At 39.9% G+C, this 17668-nt stretch overlaps 1 protein-coding gene across 4 annotated transcripts in view; it reads right to left on the bottom strand.

The window, feature by feature from the left end:
• The window catches only part of CSNK1D (casein kinase 1 delta), a 47475-nt gene that overhangs the window by 7175 nt on the left and 22632 nt on the right, over positions 1-17668 (bottom strand). The window contains exon 9 of one of the 4 annotated variants that reach the window (XM_019008498.2): positions 6981-7443. The exons of 1 other annotated variant lie outside the window; for it this stretch is intronic. In XM_019008498.2, coding sequence (XP_018864043.1) covers positions 7354-7443 — 90 coding nt within the window. In that variant the 3' untranslated portion in view covers positions 6981-7353. Of the gene's footprint in view, positions 1-6980; positions 7444-12289; positions 13147-17668 lie in introns of those variants that run through there. 2 more of the 4 variants (XM_033518589.1, XM_015645385.3) reach the window with 2 other exon arrangements.

Below are 17668 nucleotides of genomic sequence, written 5' to 3'. Positions count from 1 at the left end.
GGGTCACGCCTAGGCGCGTAGTGCCGCCGGCCCGAGGGCACGTACATTGCCACTCTGGTGGTTCGTAGGACACCCGCGAGCTCGGGCTTTGTTTCCGCCATTCGTGGCCTCAGACCGTTACTGGGGGTCTCCGCGAAAGCCTCGTCTGCGCGGTCCTTTCGCTAGTGCTCACCTCCTGTTGCAGTGTCGAGTCCCCGGGAGGTGAATTTCGTTCTTTGTCATGGCGGTGAGCATTCAGGTCCGTCAGAGCGAGCGGCGAGCAGTCTGAGGGACCGTTCCCTCATAAGGACATCATCGCAGCCCCGGGCGTGAACTCCGTTACTCGGTTCAGCAAGCACACCAAGAACGGTGGGGCGCCCGGGCACGGAATCGCGCGGCGTCTTCCTGGTCTGCGTGAGCATCGGCTGCGGCGGCGACCCGAGCACTCCGCGGGAGCCGTCTCGGCTGAGGGCTGCGCGGGCTACGTGCCCGCCCCGGAGCGCCACGCGAGCGATCGTGGCCGGGGCGACGTCGCGACCTCCACCATTGTATTCCCGACCCCTCTCCCCCCACAGCCCCTCCCGCGTGGCGGCTGCCGCAGCCCCTCTCCATCTCTTGGGAAAGAGCCTTTTTTTGATGCTGCTCGCAATCCACCTGGAGGGGGCTGCGGCTTGCCTTCTGAGCAATTCTGTGGAGAGAAGAAAAAGCGCACAAAGGTGGAGTTGAATTTCAGCAATTCAGCTTCCTCACTAGGCGCTGACCGTTAGCACTAGTGGAAATGCACTCATTTTGGGCAAACCGTTCAGTTTAGGATGTAACAGAGTAAAGTCCTGTACGGTTTTGCAGTGTTTATTTCAGAGGAAGCAGTGTGTAGCCGTTTTAAAACGTAAACCAGAATCTATTAGTACAGTACACCTCTTGTGGTTCAGTCAGAAGTATAACTCAAGGTATATTATAGAAATAAAAAGTGGCATTTTAAATTGTGACTGAAGTGGCAATTCACATATCTCAATGTATGACGCCCTACTATGCAGCTGCACTGTCCAATGTGATTGTGTAAAATGACACCTCTGAGCCGGACAATCTTTTCTCACTATATTCAGCTACATGTGCTCACCTAGATCGAGATACAGTGCATGTGTATGTGAGCACTTTATATATTAGGGTAGTTCCATGGTATTCTGCAAAAATAAGCACAGATATCCAGCTGGTGACAGGACTAGACCCTTAAATTAGTATTTATCTAGCTCTGTCACTTTTTGGTTTTGAACTAAACAATACAAAGACACTTCTCCAATATAAGCAATTGTCAAGCATTTCTGTTTTTCTAAAGCTTCAGCACATTGCAAAGCCATCATAGCTGCAGGGCTCAAATTAATTTTCATGATACTAACTGAAGTTGGGATTCTGCAACTTATATTTTTGAAAGCATATGGAAAACAGTCAAATAATTGCAATACAACTGAAGGCATGTTTGTCACTTTTCTGTGAACATGGAAAAGGCATATGCTCTCTGGTATTAAGGTGCTTCTGTGATGGTGACAGTAAGAAATTACAGTAATGGATGTGGTGTAAAAAACCCATACACTTTAAGCAAAATAAATCCACTTCTCCAAAAACTGGGCATTTGATACAGATACAATAACTCTGGAGGTTAACAATGCAATTGTAATAGGGCTAGTGTATTTGTTTTCCCAAATAATATAGAGAGCAGGGTTCTAACATTTTCATGATATAAAACAAAACAAGCAACTAAATTGTCACAACTTTCCCTATAGAGCACTTTACCCAGATAATAGAATAGAATTTAGACTGGTGAGTGGTATCTTCTACACATATAAAATTGCAGTGTGAATTTACTGTCAGTGCGGTCTACTAATAACTTGTGATGAATGTTACCGTGCAGCAGCAGTGAACAGTTAAGATGTTTAGAGGCTAAATGGATACTGGAGAATGATTAATAGTCAAGATTTGGTAAGGAACATCACTTGCAGCTACAGACAGCACAGCACAGAATTATCCCTAGGAGTTCTGAGAGGGAGATGAGAGAATGGGGAAAACCCTTAAGAAAGTCAGCAGATCTGGAAAACTGTCTCAGTTGAAATGGAGGAGGCCAAAATAGGACAGTGGCAATCACTGTGGGGCCTTCCAGGGAGAACAGGATAGGCATTGGTAAATATGGTAATAATTCTGTAGGGAACGGAAGTTTGCAGCAGCCTTTGGAATTAACATATAATTAAACTGGCTAATATTTAAGCAGGTAAGCCCCAGGAAATGCACTAGTGGGTTATACCATCTAAATGGCTTATCTGAGGTACCTGAGTTGTAATAAAATCTGATTTAAAGATATATTCATTTGTACTTTAGAGAATCAGGAAGGAGTTAAAGTAATGCTGAACAGGCAGATGTCAGTCATGTCAATACAAAGGGTAGTTGCTCTATATGTTGAGGGCTGTCCTAAGGGTCCAGGGAATTATTAAAATAAAAATATTTTTTAAGGAATCATTTCCTGAAAATTTTCAGTAGAGTTGGTTAGTCGTAGGAATCCTAACTAAAAACCAAGAATAACATGCATATATCATTCAGTCTGCTTAGGTTTTAATACCCTTGGACAAATACAGGAGGTTTATAACTCCTATGAATACAGTATTGAGCAGCCTATACTTTTCAAAGTATGCATACCCCCAACACCTTATGAAGAGACAATTAGTTTGTTTCACAGATAAAAAACCTGAGGGAGGATGTCTACATTGCTCAGCTTAGACCATCTTCCTTATTTTGTAGTTACACATTTCCCGAGAGGGTGGGGCTCCAGACTGAAGTCTAGGCTGAAATTGGTTCACTGCTTGGAAGATTATGTTCTATTTTTGACAACCATCTTTTATTTGTATCATAGAAATTCAAGGTTGTGTAGATTCCAGCCACAGTTAGAAAAATTAATTATTCTTGAGAATTCTTGAAATTAATTCTTCTTGAGAACAGGAAGTTCTCAAGCTATATAGGTTAGTGTACATGCACATAAATGCCCTGACCATGAAGTACAGCTATGTTGCCAATAAGAGTACTGGATAAACACAAATAATAGATTCTTGCCATTTCTAGCTGCTCTTTTTTATAATACAAATATTCTTCTTTTATATACATCATCCCAGAAACCACATCATTACACCACCCACAATGCTACCTAATATTTCCTCCTAACTGAGTCTATATTAGTTTCCATGACAACAAAAAGATAGTATCAGGAAGATGACTCCCCAGATGCTACCTTTGTTTTACACATTACCAAAGCAAGAACACATGCATGGTAGAAGTAATCTGGAAGAAATGCTATCATGTCTGCTGTGGAGACATGAAACTGAGCCACAGCCAGTTAAATGTAATCCTTTGCCTCTAAATAGGGCTGAACTAGCAAAAGCAGAAAGCAAAGCAAGCTGTTGCAATAGTTAGACAGCAGCCTCCTGTCTTAGCAGGCTTTGATAGCATCCCAGCACTGTAGACAAATCCTAAAATTTTGCCTGTGCAGATCAACCACAAGCCTGCCTTTTCTCATTTGTACATAATAATGGGGGAACCTCCGCATTATTATTTCTTAAGGAGGTGAATACAGTCTTAGCCAAGTAAGGCACACCACAGCAGGATGAAGGGCATCCTTGCTGTGTTTATGGAGACAAGGTTCATTTACTTCTGGTTCATGGTCTTTTGATTTTGACGTGTTAACATGAACAACCAATGGACAAAACCAGATGTATAACACCGATTGTAGAATCATAGAGTGGTTTGGATTGGAAGAAATCTTAATCTTGTTTCAACCCGCCTTTGTGGGCAGGAACACCTTCCATTAGGCCAGGTTGCTCCAAACCCTGTCCAACCTGGCCTGGAACTCTTCCAGGGATGGGACAGCCACAGCTTCTCTGAGCAACCTTTGCCAGGGCCTCATCACCCTCACACTAAAGAATTTCTTCCTAATACCCAATATAAACCTACTGGAAGTTTGAAGCCATTCCACCATGTTCTATCACTACATGCCCTTGTAGTAAGTCCCTCTCCAGCGTTCTTGTAGCCACTTCAGGCACTGAAAAGGTACAGTAAGTTTTCCCCAGAGCATCCTCTTCTGCAGGCTGAACAATCTGAATTCTCTCAGCCTTTCCCTTTAAGAGAGCTATTTTTGATGCATGCATGTGCAAATGTGAACCACTCTTAAAAATATGGCACTTGAAGATCTGGTGTGCCAGTTTATGGTGATTTTTAGCCAAATGTGGTAGTAGACATGATGTAAAGAGGGGTAAATGGATATTACCGTGCGTTTCCTTGTAGGCCTATTTTAATGAAATGCTGGAAAGTAGGCCAGGTTCCCTCACATCAGCAAGTCTAGCTCTTTCATCACAGCAAAATGTAAAACCTTTTTAGAGACTGTTACTCATGGCAAAGATGGTGAGTTCCGTAAGGCAGGTGCAAGAGAATGTGTCTCTTACAGTCTGACTTTGATTTGCTTGGCATGGAAGAGCTCAAGAAAGGCCAGGAAGAAGGAGGTTTCCCCTCTCCTGTGGGAGCACCGGGCTCCGGCAACGGCGGTTGCGAGCGCTGGGCGGGGGTGCGGCCCCGGCTCCGCCCGCGCCGCGCGCGCAACTCGCGGGCAGCGCCCGCCCCCCGCGCGAGTCACGTCCCGCACGTCTCAGTGCGGCGGCCGCCCGCGCGCGCCCTGCTGGGGCACCGCCGCGCGGGGTCACGCGGGGCCGCGGGCGGCAGTGGCTCGTGCAGCCCCGCCCAGAGGGTCGGAGAGGGGGTGAGGGAACCGGGTCTTCCTCCGAGCCGCGCCCGCACCGGGCTTGGTGTGCCGGGTGCCGAGTTGACTTCTGTCTGTCCCCCCGAAAACCTCGGACAGTTCTCTTCTGGAAGGAACAAGCGTGCTGCCAAGTAGTTCTTAATGTGTTTCTATTCAAAGCCACTCGCCGCTTCATTTGCCGTCGGGGTTCAGCACTGTAGGTTTGCAGAGGCTGCCCTTACAACAACTCGGCCGTAGACTCAATAAACTGTCCCAGCCTGTGTGCAGAGATGAATGCCTTAAGGCACTGAATGTCCCCATCCAGCACAGTATAAGCAGTCTGGAGAGACTGCCAGTTGCTATTTTTCAACAAAGCATGCTCATATATTATTACTAACTTTGTGTTGCTATTAGATGGGTAATGGAAATGAACAAAAACTCCCCAACCCTTCCCCAACATTTTAAACCTTCACTCCAAATGAAATATTCTGACAACTTGGTAGTGTGAGTAATAATGCTTCCTACCCCCTGCAGTGCTCCAATTTTACATCTTATTCCTATTCTTTATACATTTGAGCTGAGATACTTCTGTCAGCATTTCCCTTGTTGTCATTAATATTACAGAGTTGCCACTGTCACAGGGATTATCCTTTGTGCACCTGCTCTGTGCTGTCTAGCTATTGCTTTAAAAAAGCAAGTCCTTATTTGAAGAATGTTTTATACCTTGTGTCAAACAAAAGCTACTGGGAAAGAGTTTCAAAGGGTGGACAGATCGAAGTGTTAGGAGTCTTGGCAGAGACACATCTTAAGATTGTCATTTAGCAACTCAAAGCCTGCTGCAGAAATTGCTGAGTCTACCAAGCTGTACATTTTTACATACTCTCACAGCAATCAGCAAATGAGCCATCTGTAGCCAGACACCTCAACGAGTAGTTTTGTGGAGGTATTGTTTCCCTTCTTCTTAAAGTATTTTATGTTCTAGTTGCTTGGACTTAGGAGAAATTGCTTTCTGTTTATATTTGATTTCCAGAAAACAAGAGGTAAAGCCAGAAGTGTGAGGCTTACTGTCATCATGCAGGCCAGGGCATTAGAACAACCACAGTCATGGCCAGATTTATTTCTGTATCATGTATATAAAGTTGTTTCTTACAAGAAGTGGGAGTGCTGGTCTAAGTATCATATTAAGTACATCCATACTGGCCCATTAACAATCACGTATTTGATGCTCAGCTGTCTAGACAAGTCTGCATGAGATTGCTGTCATATATAGCCTGGCTCTGAAACGGAGCTTTTAAGAATTGCACTGCTCCCAACTTACAACAATTGCTGTGCAGGCCTGTAACTGTTGAAAGCAGAAGCATTCTTTACTTGTGTGCAGCTGTGCTTGCTCTCCTCTTCTAGATACCACTGAAGAGAAACACTGATACAGTCAATTGCACTTTAAAGTGCAGTTTTGTACACGTTAAGATTTAATGTTTAATGATCCTTGCTTGTAGGTCACTTTGACATTTCAAGACTTGTGTAGAACACAGATCCTACAAAAAAACTAGATGTGATGCAGTAACACCCTGCACTCCTCACATACAGGGACACTTTATGTGCCTTTTCAGTGTCTTATTTACCCCATGTCTCCCTTTTAAAACCTGTCAGCATTACTGCCTAGAATGCAACCATATCATGAGCAAAGGTTTTAATTTTTAGATGCAAAGATGCTTATGGATGCATACAGAAAATGTGAAAAATATGATTCATTAAATACTTTTTCTTACTGATCATGTAATAAAAACAATGGAAAGTATTTACTTCAGGCAAATTACAGTTGTATGGAGCATTCCTGCAGTTACTAAGTCCCAGCATCCACAAAATTGGCTCATGGAGATCTTCACTGCAGTTTACGAACTTACTTGATGTGTGAAAAATGTTAGTTCATCATCATCTCAAAGGGATCTTTCTATCTTTTCAAGATAACAGTGTATCAGCACTGTACTGCTGTCCTCAGTGGGCAATAAAAAAATCTGTGTGATTAGTCCACCATTTCACAGAACACTTGTGATGTACCAGGTCTCTAAGTGAATAGGCCAGGAGCTTCATGTAACAAGGTGTTATATAAAACATCCTGCAAACTTCAATGCAGTAATTATTACATATCTGTGAAAGTCAGATATACCCCTGAAGTGCTGTTATGGCTTCAGTTTTTTTTATGAAACAGTGATTTGGATGAAATCTAGCTCTGACTTTGAGAGCTGTGAGGGGCCATTCATTTAAAACTCAGCTGTGTGCATCTCATTTTCATGTATTTTTGCAAGCTTTGTAAGAGCTAAACCCAAACGAGGAATAGTTAAAATTGCACTGCATCTTCAAGACTTTTATTTTAAGTAGTTCCATGCCTTAGTTTTACTGTTAGCGCAATTTTATAGATATTAATTGCTTTTTGTTTCTTAGGGAACACACAAGCTTCTTCATCATGGGAGCTGTAGTAGCTGATGATGGTCCATCAGGTGTTAAAGCCCCCGATGGAGGCTGGGGCTGGGCTGTCCTTTTTGGCTGTTTTATCATCACAGGATTCTCCTATGCCTTTCCCAAGGCAGTTAGCGTCTTCTTTAAAGAACTTATCCGGGAATTTGGCATTGGATATAGTGACACTGCATGGATTTCCTCCATTCTGTTGGCCATGCTTTATGGAACAGGTGAGTAGTTACCTGGTTTTGAAACAGTATTGTGTCAATTTAATTTGTAAATTAAATTAATTTAATTACAATTAAATTTGTAAATCTTACTGCCATTTACAGTGTGTATCATGACTTGTGTGCAAGTAAGGCAAAAAGTATTACTATTAATCACATAAATGAAAAGATTATTTAAGCCCATCCATCTTGGATATAAAATTACGTCTCTGTAACTCAGTAGTCGCTAAAGATGACGAAAAAGAAAAATCACAAGGCACTCTGAAGATAAAAAAGATTGAAGTATTTGACTACAGAGGAAAGGACGTTTTTCCTGATTGGCTTGACTGTATGGACAAAGTTCAAAATGAGTCAGAATCAGTGCGGTTGGAAAGACCTTAGACCTTTAAGATCATTGCTTCTAACCATGAACCTTACACTTTGAAGTCCACCAAAGAAATACAAAGTGTCATAAAATAAGTTGCAAAAGTTGGTTTATCTTAGCAACTGTAATCTGCTTTTCTTGCCTAGGTCCACTTTGTAGTGTATGCGTCAATCGCTTTGGTTGTCGCCCTGTCATGCTAGTGGGTGGCCTTTTTGCCTCAATGGGGATGGTGATAGCTTCCTTCTGCACAAGCATCGTTCAGATCTATCTAACTGCAGGTGTGATTACTGGTAAGTACTATGAATTGCTGAAAATGAGTTAAGTTAGGTCTTGGCTTTGAAGTTTTGTGTAAGTGAAAAATACCTGAAGCATCAGGATCACCCAGCCTTTTATAAAGATGTCAGATAAATGTGGGATTAAGAGGTAATTTATTTTTGTTATTAATATTTAATAACTCAAAGTGTAATCATAAAGGAAAAGAATACTATGTGTTACCTTAGGATTCGGTTGTCCATTTAGAATAAAATTATTTTCTCTTAAGTCATGATTCAGAAAAACTGTAATTAGAGTATCTTTAACAGTGATATTGTAGGCCAGTATTAATTTTTATGTACCCTCTGCTACAGGTTTGGGTTTGGCACTAAACTTTCAGCCTTCGCTCATCATGTTAAACCGTTATTTTGACAAACGCCGGCCCTTAGCCAATGGGCTATCTGCTGCTGGGAGTCCAGTGTTTCTTTGTGCTCTCTCACCGTTGGGGCAGATACTACAACATGAGTATGGTTGGAGAGGAGGATTCCTTATCCTGGGTGGGATGCTGCTCAACTGCTGTGTATGCGGTGCACTAATGAGACCTTTGGAGCCACCCAAAAAGGCTGAAGCTATCAAAGAGCCAGCTGAGAAGAAAGTGAAGAAAAAACTTCTGGATTTCAGTGTGTTTAAAGATGGTGGTTTTGTAATCTATACGCTAGCAGCATCTATCATGGTGCTTGGTCTCTTCGTTCCCCCAGTGTTTGTTGTGAGTTATGCCAAGGATTTAGGGTATCAAGACACCAAAGCAGCTTTTCTTCTGACTATTCTGGGATTCATTGATATCTTTGCTCGCCCAATCTGTGGAATGGTAGCTGGTCTTAAATGGGTTAGACCACGCTGTGTCTACCTCTTCAGTTTTGCTATGATTTTTAATGGCTTTACTGATCTCATGGGTTCTATGTCTGTTGATTATGGTGGACTGGTGGTCTTTTGCATTTTCTTTGGCATTTCTTATGGAATGGTAGGTGCTCTTCAGTTTGAAGTTCTCATGGCTATCGTTGGCACTCAGAAGTTTTCCAGTGCTATTGGTTTAGTGCTCCTGGCAGAAGCTGTGGCTGTTCTGATTGGTCCACCATCAGCAGGCAAGTGTGCCATTTAGTTCAGAATTTAAATTTGTGTGCATTGCATTCATTTTCACAAAATATAAGGGAGCTGAGAAAAAGATGCGAGTCACTTGAGAAATGCAGATTGTGCTGCACATGTTTCAAAGGCTTTATGTAGTTACACTCTGAAATAGTCCAAGAAGGGATGGAATGAACTTTTTACTTCTTGGATCTGTTTCAGGACTGGTTAAATTGCCATCTGAAGGTGCTGCTATTTCTGCTCTGAAAGCCTGCACTCAACTTCTTATTGGTAGACAGAAGACTGGGATTCAGAATATGAGATCTGTCAATTTTCTTTGGGAAATATTAGGATACAGTCTCTAGATCCATGGTAGATTTGGGGGAGGAAAGAAAACATCTGAAAGAAGAAAAAAAATCTTACAAGGACTATAAAATAGGACTGATTTAAGGAAGGTATAGTGCCTCTGTTGCAGGTCTTACAACCCAGGAATAAGGGACCTGACAAAATAGTAAAATTCATTAATTTGAAGTCAAAATACAAATGAATTACTAATCAAAGCACATACATGTTACAGACCCTGAACTGAAACACACTCCCAAAACCCACCAGATCACTGCCATAAAATGTTTACTCTTTATACCAGACACTAAAAACATCAAGTATCTTTATTTTGACAGAAGCCCCTTCATGGGTAAACCAGTACTATGCACTACTTCCTCTGATCTTCAGGTTTGAAGAGGCACTTCCTTCATATCCTCCCACGTGTTCTTCCATATCCATCAAGTCCTGTAAAAATGTACCTTTACCAGTGTCAGAATCAGTCAGTTACTCCAGACTGACTATTGAATAAGATTTGCATTTTAAGCAGACAGTGCACTGCCCATGTAGAAAGATAACTGAGATTGGGACCAAGAGGATAATGATGATCAGATCACGATACAGATGATACAGATCCCATCCATGGATGCACACATTTTTATCTGAAGTACGTGTGATCTCTTGCATCCGAAGGCAAGGCTGATTTTATTTCAGATGAACGGCACGCCTCTGTGTATGTGTTTTGGGATGTCGTGTAATGTCAATGACTGTTAAACTGAACTGAAATAATCAAGAAATATTTTGTTATAATTTTTTTAAATCCTATTTCAAAACACTTGGTTAGGGAGTCATGGTGATTCTGGACAGGAGAGTCAAAATGTTCTAAAAGAGTAGAAAAATATTCACTGCAAGATAATCACTTTTGTTAATTACCTGCAATGTTATCTTTTTCAGGGAAACTCCTGGATGCAACAGGGAGGTACATGTTTGTTTTCATTATTGCTGGAATTGAAGTTACCACCTCAGCCCTTGTATTGGCCTTGGGAAATTTCTTCTGCATTAAGAAAAAATTAGAAGAACCACATGCAAAAGAAGAAGCGTCAGAAAGAGAGGAATTAAACAAATCTGAAAAAACTCCTGAAGATGCCAAGGTGGACTCTATTGAAGTGGAGCAGTTTCTGAAAGATGAGCCTGAAAAAAATGGCGAAGTTGTAACCAACCCAGAAACGTGTGTGTGAGCATGACAAGCAACCGAAAAGTATTTAGAAAAGAAAGATTTTCAACACTATTTATTTTAGAAACAGAAATAGTTTAGGGCTGGGCAATCTGCTTTAGTAACTGGGAGCTAGTCGGCTTACCAGGTCTCTTTGGAAGCTGATCATCTAGACATTATCTTACTGGAAAATTAGCTTTATCACTAAAAGGTGGAACATTGTGGTTATACATTTTATGTAAACTAAAAAGCTTTTATGAACACAAGTAGGCTCTTGCTATGCACCAGAAACTGCTCACTTGGAAGATACAGGAAAAGTGTATTTTAAGAAAAGTGGAATTATATGTATGTTTTGAGACAATATTGATGAAATTGCTGTGTTGTGTGACTAAATATAATTTACCTATGTTCTCTGTGAAGGGAAAAGTTTGAGATGGATAAAAATCTCAGGAACTTAAAGGTCTTCATTAGATTTTTGAATTTCTTACCTTTTTAGATTTTTTAGATTAATTGGCTCAGCCCGAATTTAATTTTGATAATATCTGCAACTTTGATTTATGTAAATGCACTTCTGCCGAAACCTGTAATCTTTGCAATTATCATCTGGAAATCCTGTTTTTAGAAAGGCACATTACAGATAGTGTCCTTAGCAGATCACACAAGTGATATTCCAGGGTAGCACTAAAAGAAAGTGAGCAGAATGGATCCTGACTAACCTTAAGCAAAGAAAATTAGCTCACAATTCCATACACTGTTTACAGTAAAATTTCCATAGAGCGTTGTAGAGTATTACAAGTAACATGGAGAAGATGATTATTAGGTTTAGTAGAATATTCTGAGCAAGTGTACATTTTGCATATAAAGGAAATGGTGCAAGTTTCCAGACGACCTATAGAGCGGGCAGACTTAGGGAAGAGACTGAACTACTTTGAAACATGCAAGTCATTGATAAAATGCAATGTTAGCATCATAGGAAGGTTTTAATGTGTTTGGTTTTGAGGTTTTTTTCTTCCCCATTTAACCCACTTCCCCACCCTTTGGCTTAATCTATTGAAGTTCAAAGTGCCATTCTTGCTGTTTGAGGAAACATGATAGAACTGTTCATTATTTTTATGATGGCATGGTACTGAATAGAAAAGGAAGGCAAAAGGAAAGCATTCTAATTTTTTTTTCCACTCAAAACCACTCAAGAAATGTGCTTTTTAAAATTTAAAATCATGCTACTGCATCCCACCTCTGAAAACTGGGGTGCTGTCTAGGCTTTGTGACTGCAGTAACAATCTTCCAAACAGACTAACTAGCATTCTGTTTTCTTCGTAGTAGCAAAGGAATATTAGCTTTTAAGTGCTGAAATTGTTCTGCTTAATAACTGAAAACTGAAAGACCCTAATCCCTTAAAACTCAGTGTACCCTTTAAATTTTTAAACAGAAACAAAATGAATTATCTCAGATACCAGCTTCCATTTCGGAAGTTTCTTCAAAATACTTCTGCATTGTTAGGACAACCTTGCACAGAAATCGGAAAGTTAGAATCAGAACTTTCAAAATAAATGGATGCCGCACAGAATAAATTGTTTTTATATCCTATGTAGTGCATTATTTTAAAGTCTTTTATTAATTTATTGGTAGCAATTGTAGTGAATGACATTTCTCAGTTGTAGCAGCTTACTTACTGAACTTAGCTCTAGTTTGCTAAAGACTAAACTGGTACTTGAAACACAACACCAATAGCTCCAGAAGGAAAGAGAAAAATGGAATCCGCATACATCCTTGAAGTCTGCTTCAGATGATAAATGAAGGCCTGATGCAACTTTCAGACTGGAGTTCCCTGTTGCTTCAAAAAGCAAAAACTAGAAACCTTGCCAAAGGTGGATTCAGATTCAGATTCTCAGCCATTTTTGTCTTGCTGTGTGCTTTCATCACTGGATTTCTTTGCTAGATAATGCTATGCTGTTATCACAGAACTAAATAGTTAATCCTTTGACCTCATTGTTTTGGCACAATTTTAAGTTTCTGTACATTCTGAAAATTGTCTGGACTGCTTTATATGTGACACAATGTCATTTGTGCTTATCGTATTGACTTTCCAGACTATGTTTCATTTTCCATACATAATACTTTTACAGTTAAGCTTTAAGTTGGAAACAAGAAGTTTTATGTTGTAATTTTATGTGATTTGAGACAGAAGAGGAAGTTAGGAAGACAAGGAGGCATGTTTCTCTCAACAAGAAATCACAAATAATCTCAGAAGTAAAACTAGTGTTCAAAGAAAGGCCTCATTTGCCTATACAAGTTATTTTCTTCAACTCGAAGATCAATCACTGACTGGGACCGCCAATGCTCTTGTGCTGTTCTCAGCACAGACCTACCAATGGCTTGCAGTATTTATGACAGCAGGAGATGCTTACTGAATGAGAGTGGTCAAATCACAGGACTCCTTTATTGACTGTGAGGAAAAAAACAGTTAGAAATGAATTCACTAAGCAGTTTAAAAAGCCATATAAGCAGTGTAAAATCTTTTATCGTTTTAATTAATTACAAGAAGCATCAATACAAAGGTGAGAAATTCCTAATGCAGCTCTCTTAGCAATGTCAAAAGTGGCAGGCTTGAGATGACTTCAGAATTCTAAAGCCATTTAAGCTCCTTGCTCCCATTCTGTTCAATTCAAGGGTAACACCCAAATGTGTGCTAGCCCTCCAGTCCTCTTTCTGTTCAGCTGCCTTTATCTTCTTGGAAAGAGATTTGTTTTACTGATGGGAACAAACCTCCATGCCAGATCCCTAGGCTAGACACCTTCTGGCCACTATACTAGATTGTGCTGAAGCATGTACCCAACTGCTCCTATTGACATGGCCACAAAGACCTTTAAATTGATCTCCTGTTTTATAGACCTCTCTCCTTCCTCCCCTGTGTGTTATAAAACCAAAACCAACCCAACTAAACCCCACAGGTGGCTAGTCCTTAGGTTCCCAGTATTGTCCAGCTGGGCTCCTTTTTAATTAAACTCTGCTTATTGTAAATATTTAAATATATTGATAAATATTTTAAAAAATATGTATTTTGTATATTTAAAAGCAAGGAATTGATTTTAAATTCCTGCAGGTATTCTGGTAGTGCATTTCTTTAATCTCAATACCACTGAGATGCCCTTAAGAGCAGTCTGCGAGATGTGCTCGTCCATATATTTTGAGGATGTATATGGTTGACGGTATAAAGCACTGCTAAAGAGACACTGATTGCTCAGGGTCACAGGCAGAACAGTCTCATACAACATCTACCCAGATGAACCTTTTTCAACCTTCACCTGATTAAAATTTTTTGATTTGAAAAAAGGGAAAAGGAAGGGAATGTAGTAATTATGCAACTGAATTGCCAAGCATCAAAAGATATTAGTTTACTCCTGCATCATACACTATTGAAACAAATGTAATTTCTTTAGACACACAGTTCACGAATGTATCTAAGAAGTCTGGAAAGTAAACAATCAAAAAACAAAAAGACAGTTTTCAAAGATTATTTCTATCAAAGTAGTGAATGGTCTTTCATTCTGCAAGCTAGCAAAATTTTTAAAGCATTTTGGATCGTCATACATATTGTGTACTATAGGACTTATGGTTAAAATATTGTATGATTGATGATGGAATGTATCTTAGGAAAATAAGGGCCTGATACGAAGAGATGAAATGTGTATAAATGCCAGTAAAACACAAAGAATATATATAAAAAAGTATACATGTGTTTGCACATACCTATTTACACATGTGTGTATATATATATATATAAAACATGCCAAATACCCACAGATTAGAGAGTTTGCCCATTTATTAGACAATGTGCCGAGTTAAAATTACTTTCTTCCTCCTATACAAAGATCAGCTAGCCTTTTTGAAAATTCTAAGTTAAATATTTTGTAGCCACTTGAAGCCTAGAAGACCTCAGCAGAATTAGAAGTCTTAAAGTGATGCAGCTATCTGTTTCAAGCAAAGCCAGCTCCCTAAAGTTAAGAATTGAAATGGTATGAAGGTATGGTGTAAAGGACTGGGGAGATCTCGTGCTAATATTAAATTCCATCCACACAAACTTATCTTGGACAATGTAGAATCCTTCTTTAAAAACAAATTAGAACATTCCTGTAATCAAGCAATCAAACTACAAAATGAAAAAGCAAAATTCACATATGCACCTTTGCTACATCCCAAAGGAAATGTTTAGTTTGGTAGACAATCATAAACAGAAGAATTTCAGAATGCAAACTTACATGTTACAGCGGTAAGTATTGACTTGTGTGTGTGCGTCTGTGTCTCTTTGCCACACTTGTTTTTAGGATTATGGGAATGCACTTCAATTGTGTGCAAGATGACGTTTTGTTTCTTGTTAATGCACTTAAATGTAATGTGTATATTTATACTTAGATTTTTTTTTTATGATTTTCTAGTAAACTGTTGCAAATGTAGTGAATAAATATCCGGTTGTCAAAAACTGTGGGTTTGAGAAGATAAGCAGAAAAAATTAACACCTCGATATGGACACTGGGCTCCATCTGCACATGCCTATTAAACAGCTACACAGGCACAAGAGTGTTTATAGAAAAGAGCTGACATTTAGCTGACAGGCAGCCAAAATTTATTGTGGGCAAGGGGACTGCTTTTGCCATGACTCACAGTTTAGCCATTTCCAAAATGGGTATCTGCTTCTGCTCTAAACGATCCTGAAGTCTATTTGAAAGCATCATCTAATTCAAAATAACAGCAATTAATTTTGTGCTCCGCTGTGTAAAAAGTATTAATGTTCTCCCCTGAACAGTGCTCCAGGTTTTGTTTGCAGGTAAAGTTTTATGAACTGTCATGACTTATAAAGCCCAAAATATTCTGAATACCAACATGCCAGCAAGCTGTCTTTACTGTCAAGTGATGCTCTTTAGGACTTGAAATCTCCTAAGAAAACAGAGTGTAGGAATATGTTTATGTTGTGGATTTCAGTCTCCTATGGTACCTCAGCTAGGACTGGCTTCTCAAGGTATAATCTCAAGGCTACATCCAAGTGAAGCAAAATTACAAGCTCTTCAATGTAGCAAGATATATCTTTTTCAATCTGAAGACTGATACCTACTTGTGCTTAATTCCAAGCATCTTTTGGGAAGAAATCTTTCCGCAATCTCTAGAGCTCACCTTCAAAAGCTTCTCCATATACCTACACTGAAAAGGTCATAGGTCTAGTTTACATAAACACCCATGTTTGAATAAATACATTATTACCTTTCTTACGCTAGTTTAATTAAATTGGCAAGACTTAAGGTGTAATCAAATGCTGTGCTGCCGCAACGGCCCAATCAAGCTATATGCTGCTACAGGAATTAATGTACTGGGTGGACTAAAATGACAGAAGTTATTAACATTTAGTCAGCCCACGCTTGTGACAGAAAACCAGAGTTTACCTCTGCCTCTGGCTCTTCCTGAGTCTGAAAGAAGGAAGTAGGGCCATTCACTGTAGGGGAAAACGGGCTCAACCTGAGTCGCACAGCTGTTGCCTGCTGCTGGACCTGTTGAAGGAAGTACTCTTCTACTTGTGGAAGAGTAAATAACCTTGGCAACAGCAGAGGCACTCTGTCTGAAAACCAACAGCTTTGGAATGGATTGTTTTAGCAGCTTTCTCAATGCTTCTGAGATAAGAGCTCATCTTTGTGCCAGTAGGAAACTGGTGACACAGTCTGCGATATCAGCAGTTCTGTATTCGTCTGAGAATGGACGGCAAATTAGAGATGGAGTATAAAGGTACTTACCTCTGGTTATACACTGTTAGTTCCTTGACTGATCTCTGTATTTGCTTCGTCACGTCAGCAACATTTCAGCTGGCAGCCTTCCTCACTACTCCCAGATAAATACTTCAGAGCATTAAGAAAGGATAGCTCTTGCTCTTCTGACTTTACTACTCCTTCAACAGTTTAAAACCTTTCACAATAGAACTCTGAACTCAATTAAGAAGTACATCCAGATTTTAGTATTTAAAACTCTTGAACAGCAAAAGACTGAGTCTTGCTGAAAAATGTGCTTTGAGATTTACTGTTGACGTGTCAGACAAAACACATTTTTTTGGCTGTAAGAGCAGAAGAACATTTGCTGTTTGGGGTCTTCTAAGAAAAAGATCTATGCATGACCTCAAATTATCCTGGTTTACCCTTTCCTTAAGGATTAAGGGAAATACCAGAAACTGTGGCCTGCCTTTCTGCCTGTAATGCTTGCAGGTCTGAACCAAGTTGAGGACTATAACCAAGCAAAATTTTTTTCTTGTTATGCTCAGGACTATGTATTTTCTTCCTAGTGCATAATGTACCAAATGAATTCTTGTTTTGTTCCACATCCACCCCAAGCATCCTCGATTGGTCACAGCAAAGACACTGTAGACTAGGGCTTAATAATTCAGGATGGTCTGCACCATTTGTCCCTTCTTCCACTTTTCCACATTCTTTGCTGTCCATGAGGCATACACATAAATATATATACACACACCTACACACCCACACACCTCAGACCTAGATCTTAAGCATTTTGGATCAAGAATTGTCAAAAATAACATTTTTATGCATATTTTTGTAGGTTCTGTATGTACAGTTCTCTCATTTTCTACTACCCCTCTGCCTGCAGCATGCAATGGTTTTGACAGAAGAACCGAACCATACTAGTCCTAATAATATTAAGCAAGAAAAAAACCCACACAGCGTCTAAGAAGTTGTAAAGTGTTGATACTGTGCAAATATCTGCTGAAAAAGTCAGTATGGTTTTGCTGTGAAACACGTTCTTACTGAAGACCAGGCCTCTGAGCACTCTCCTCATACAAAAGTATTGAACAATGCACATAGCCTATACAATTCAGGTTCAAACAGTCACTTAAATCTAAGACATATACATGTAAAATCAGTAATTGTCACTTGAATGAATCAGAGGGAAATGTACTGTTCTTAATAACAAAC

Source organism: Parus major, chromosome 18, assembly GCF_001522545.3.
Source record: "Parus major isolate Abel chromosome 18, Parus_major1.1, whole genome shotgun sequence".
NCBI classification, from domain to species: domain Eukaryota; kingdom Metazoa; phylum Chordata; class Aves; order Passeriformes; family Paridae; genus Parus; species Parus major.
The sequence above is the reverse complement of the archived record's forward strand: the minus strand, read 5'-3'. Positions and strand labels throughout refer to the sequence as shown.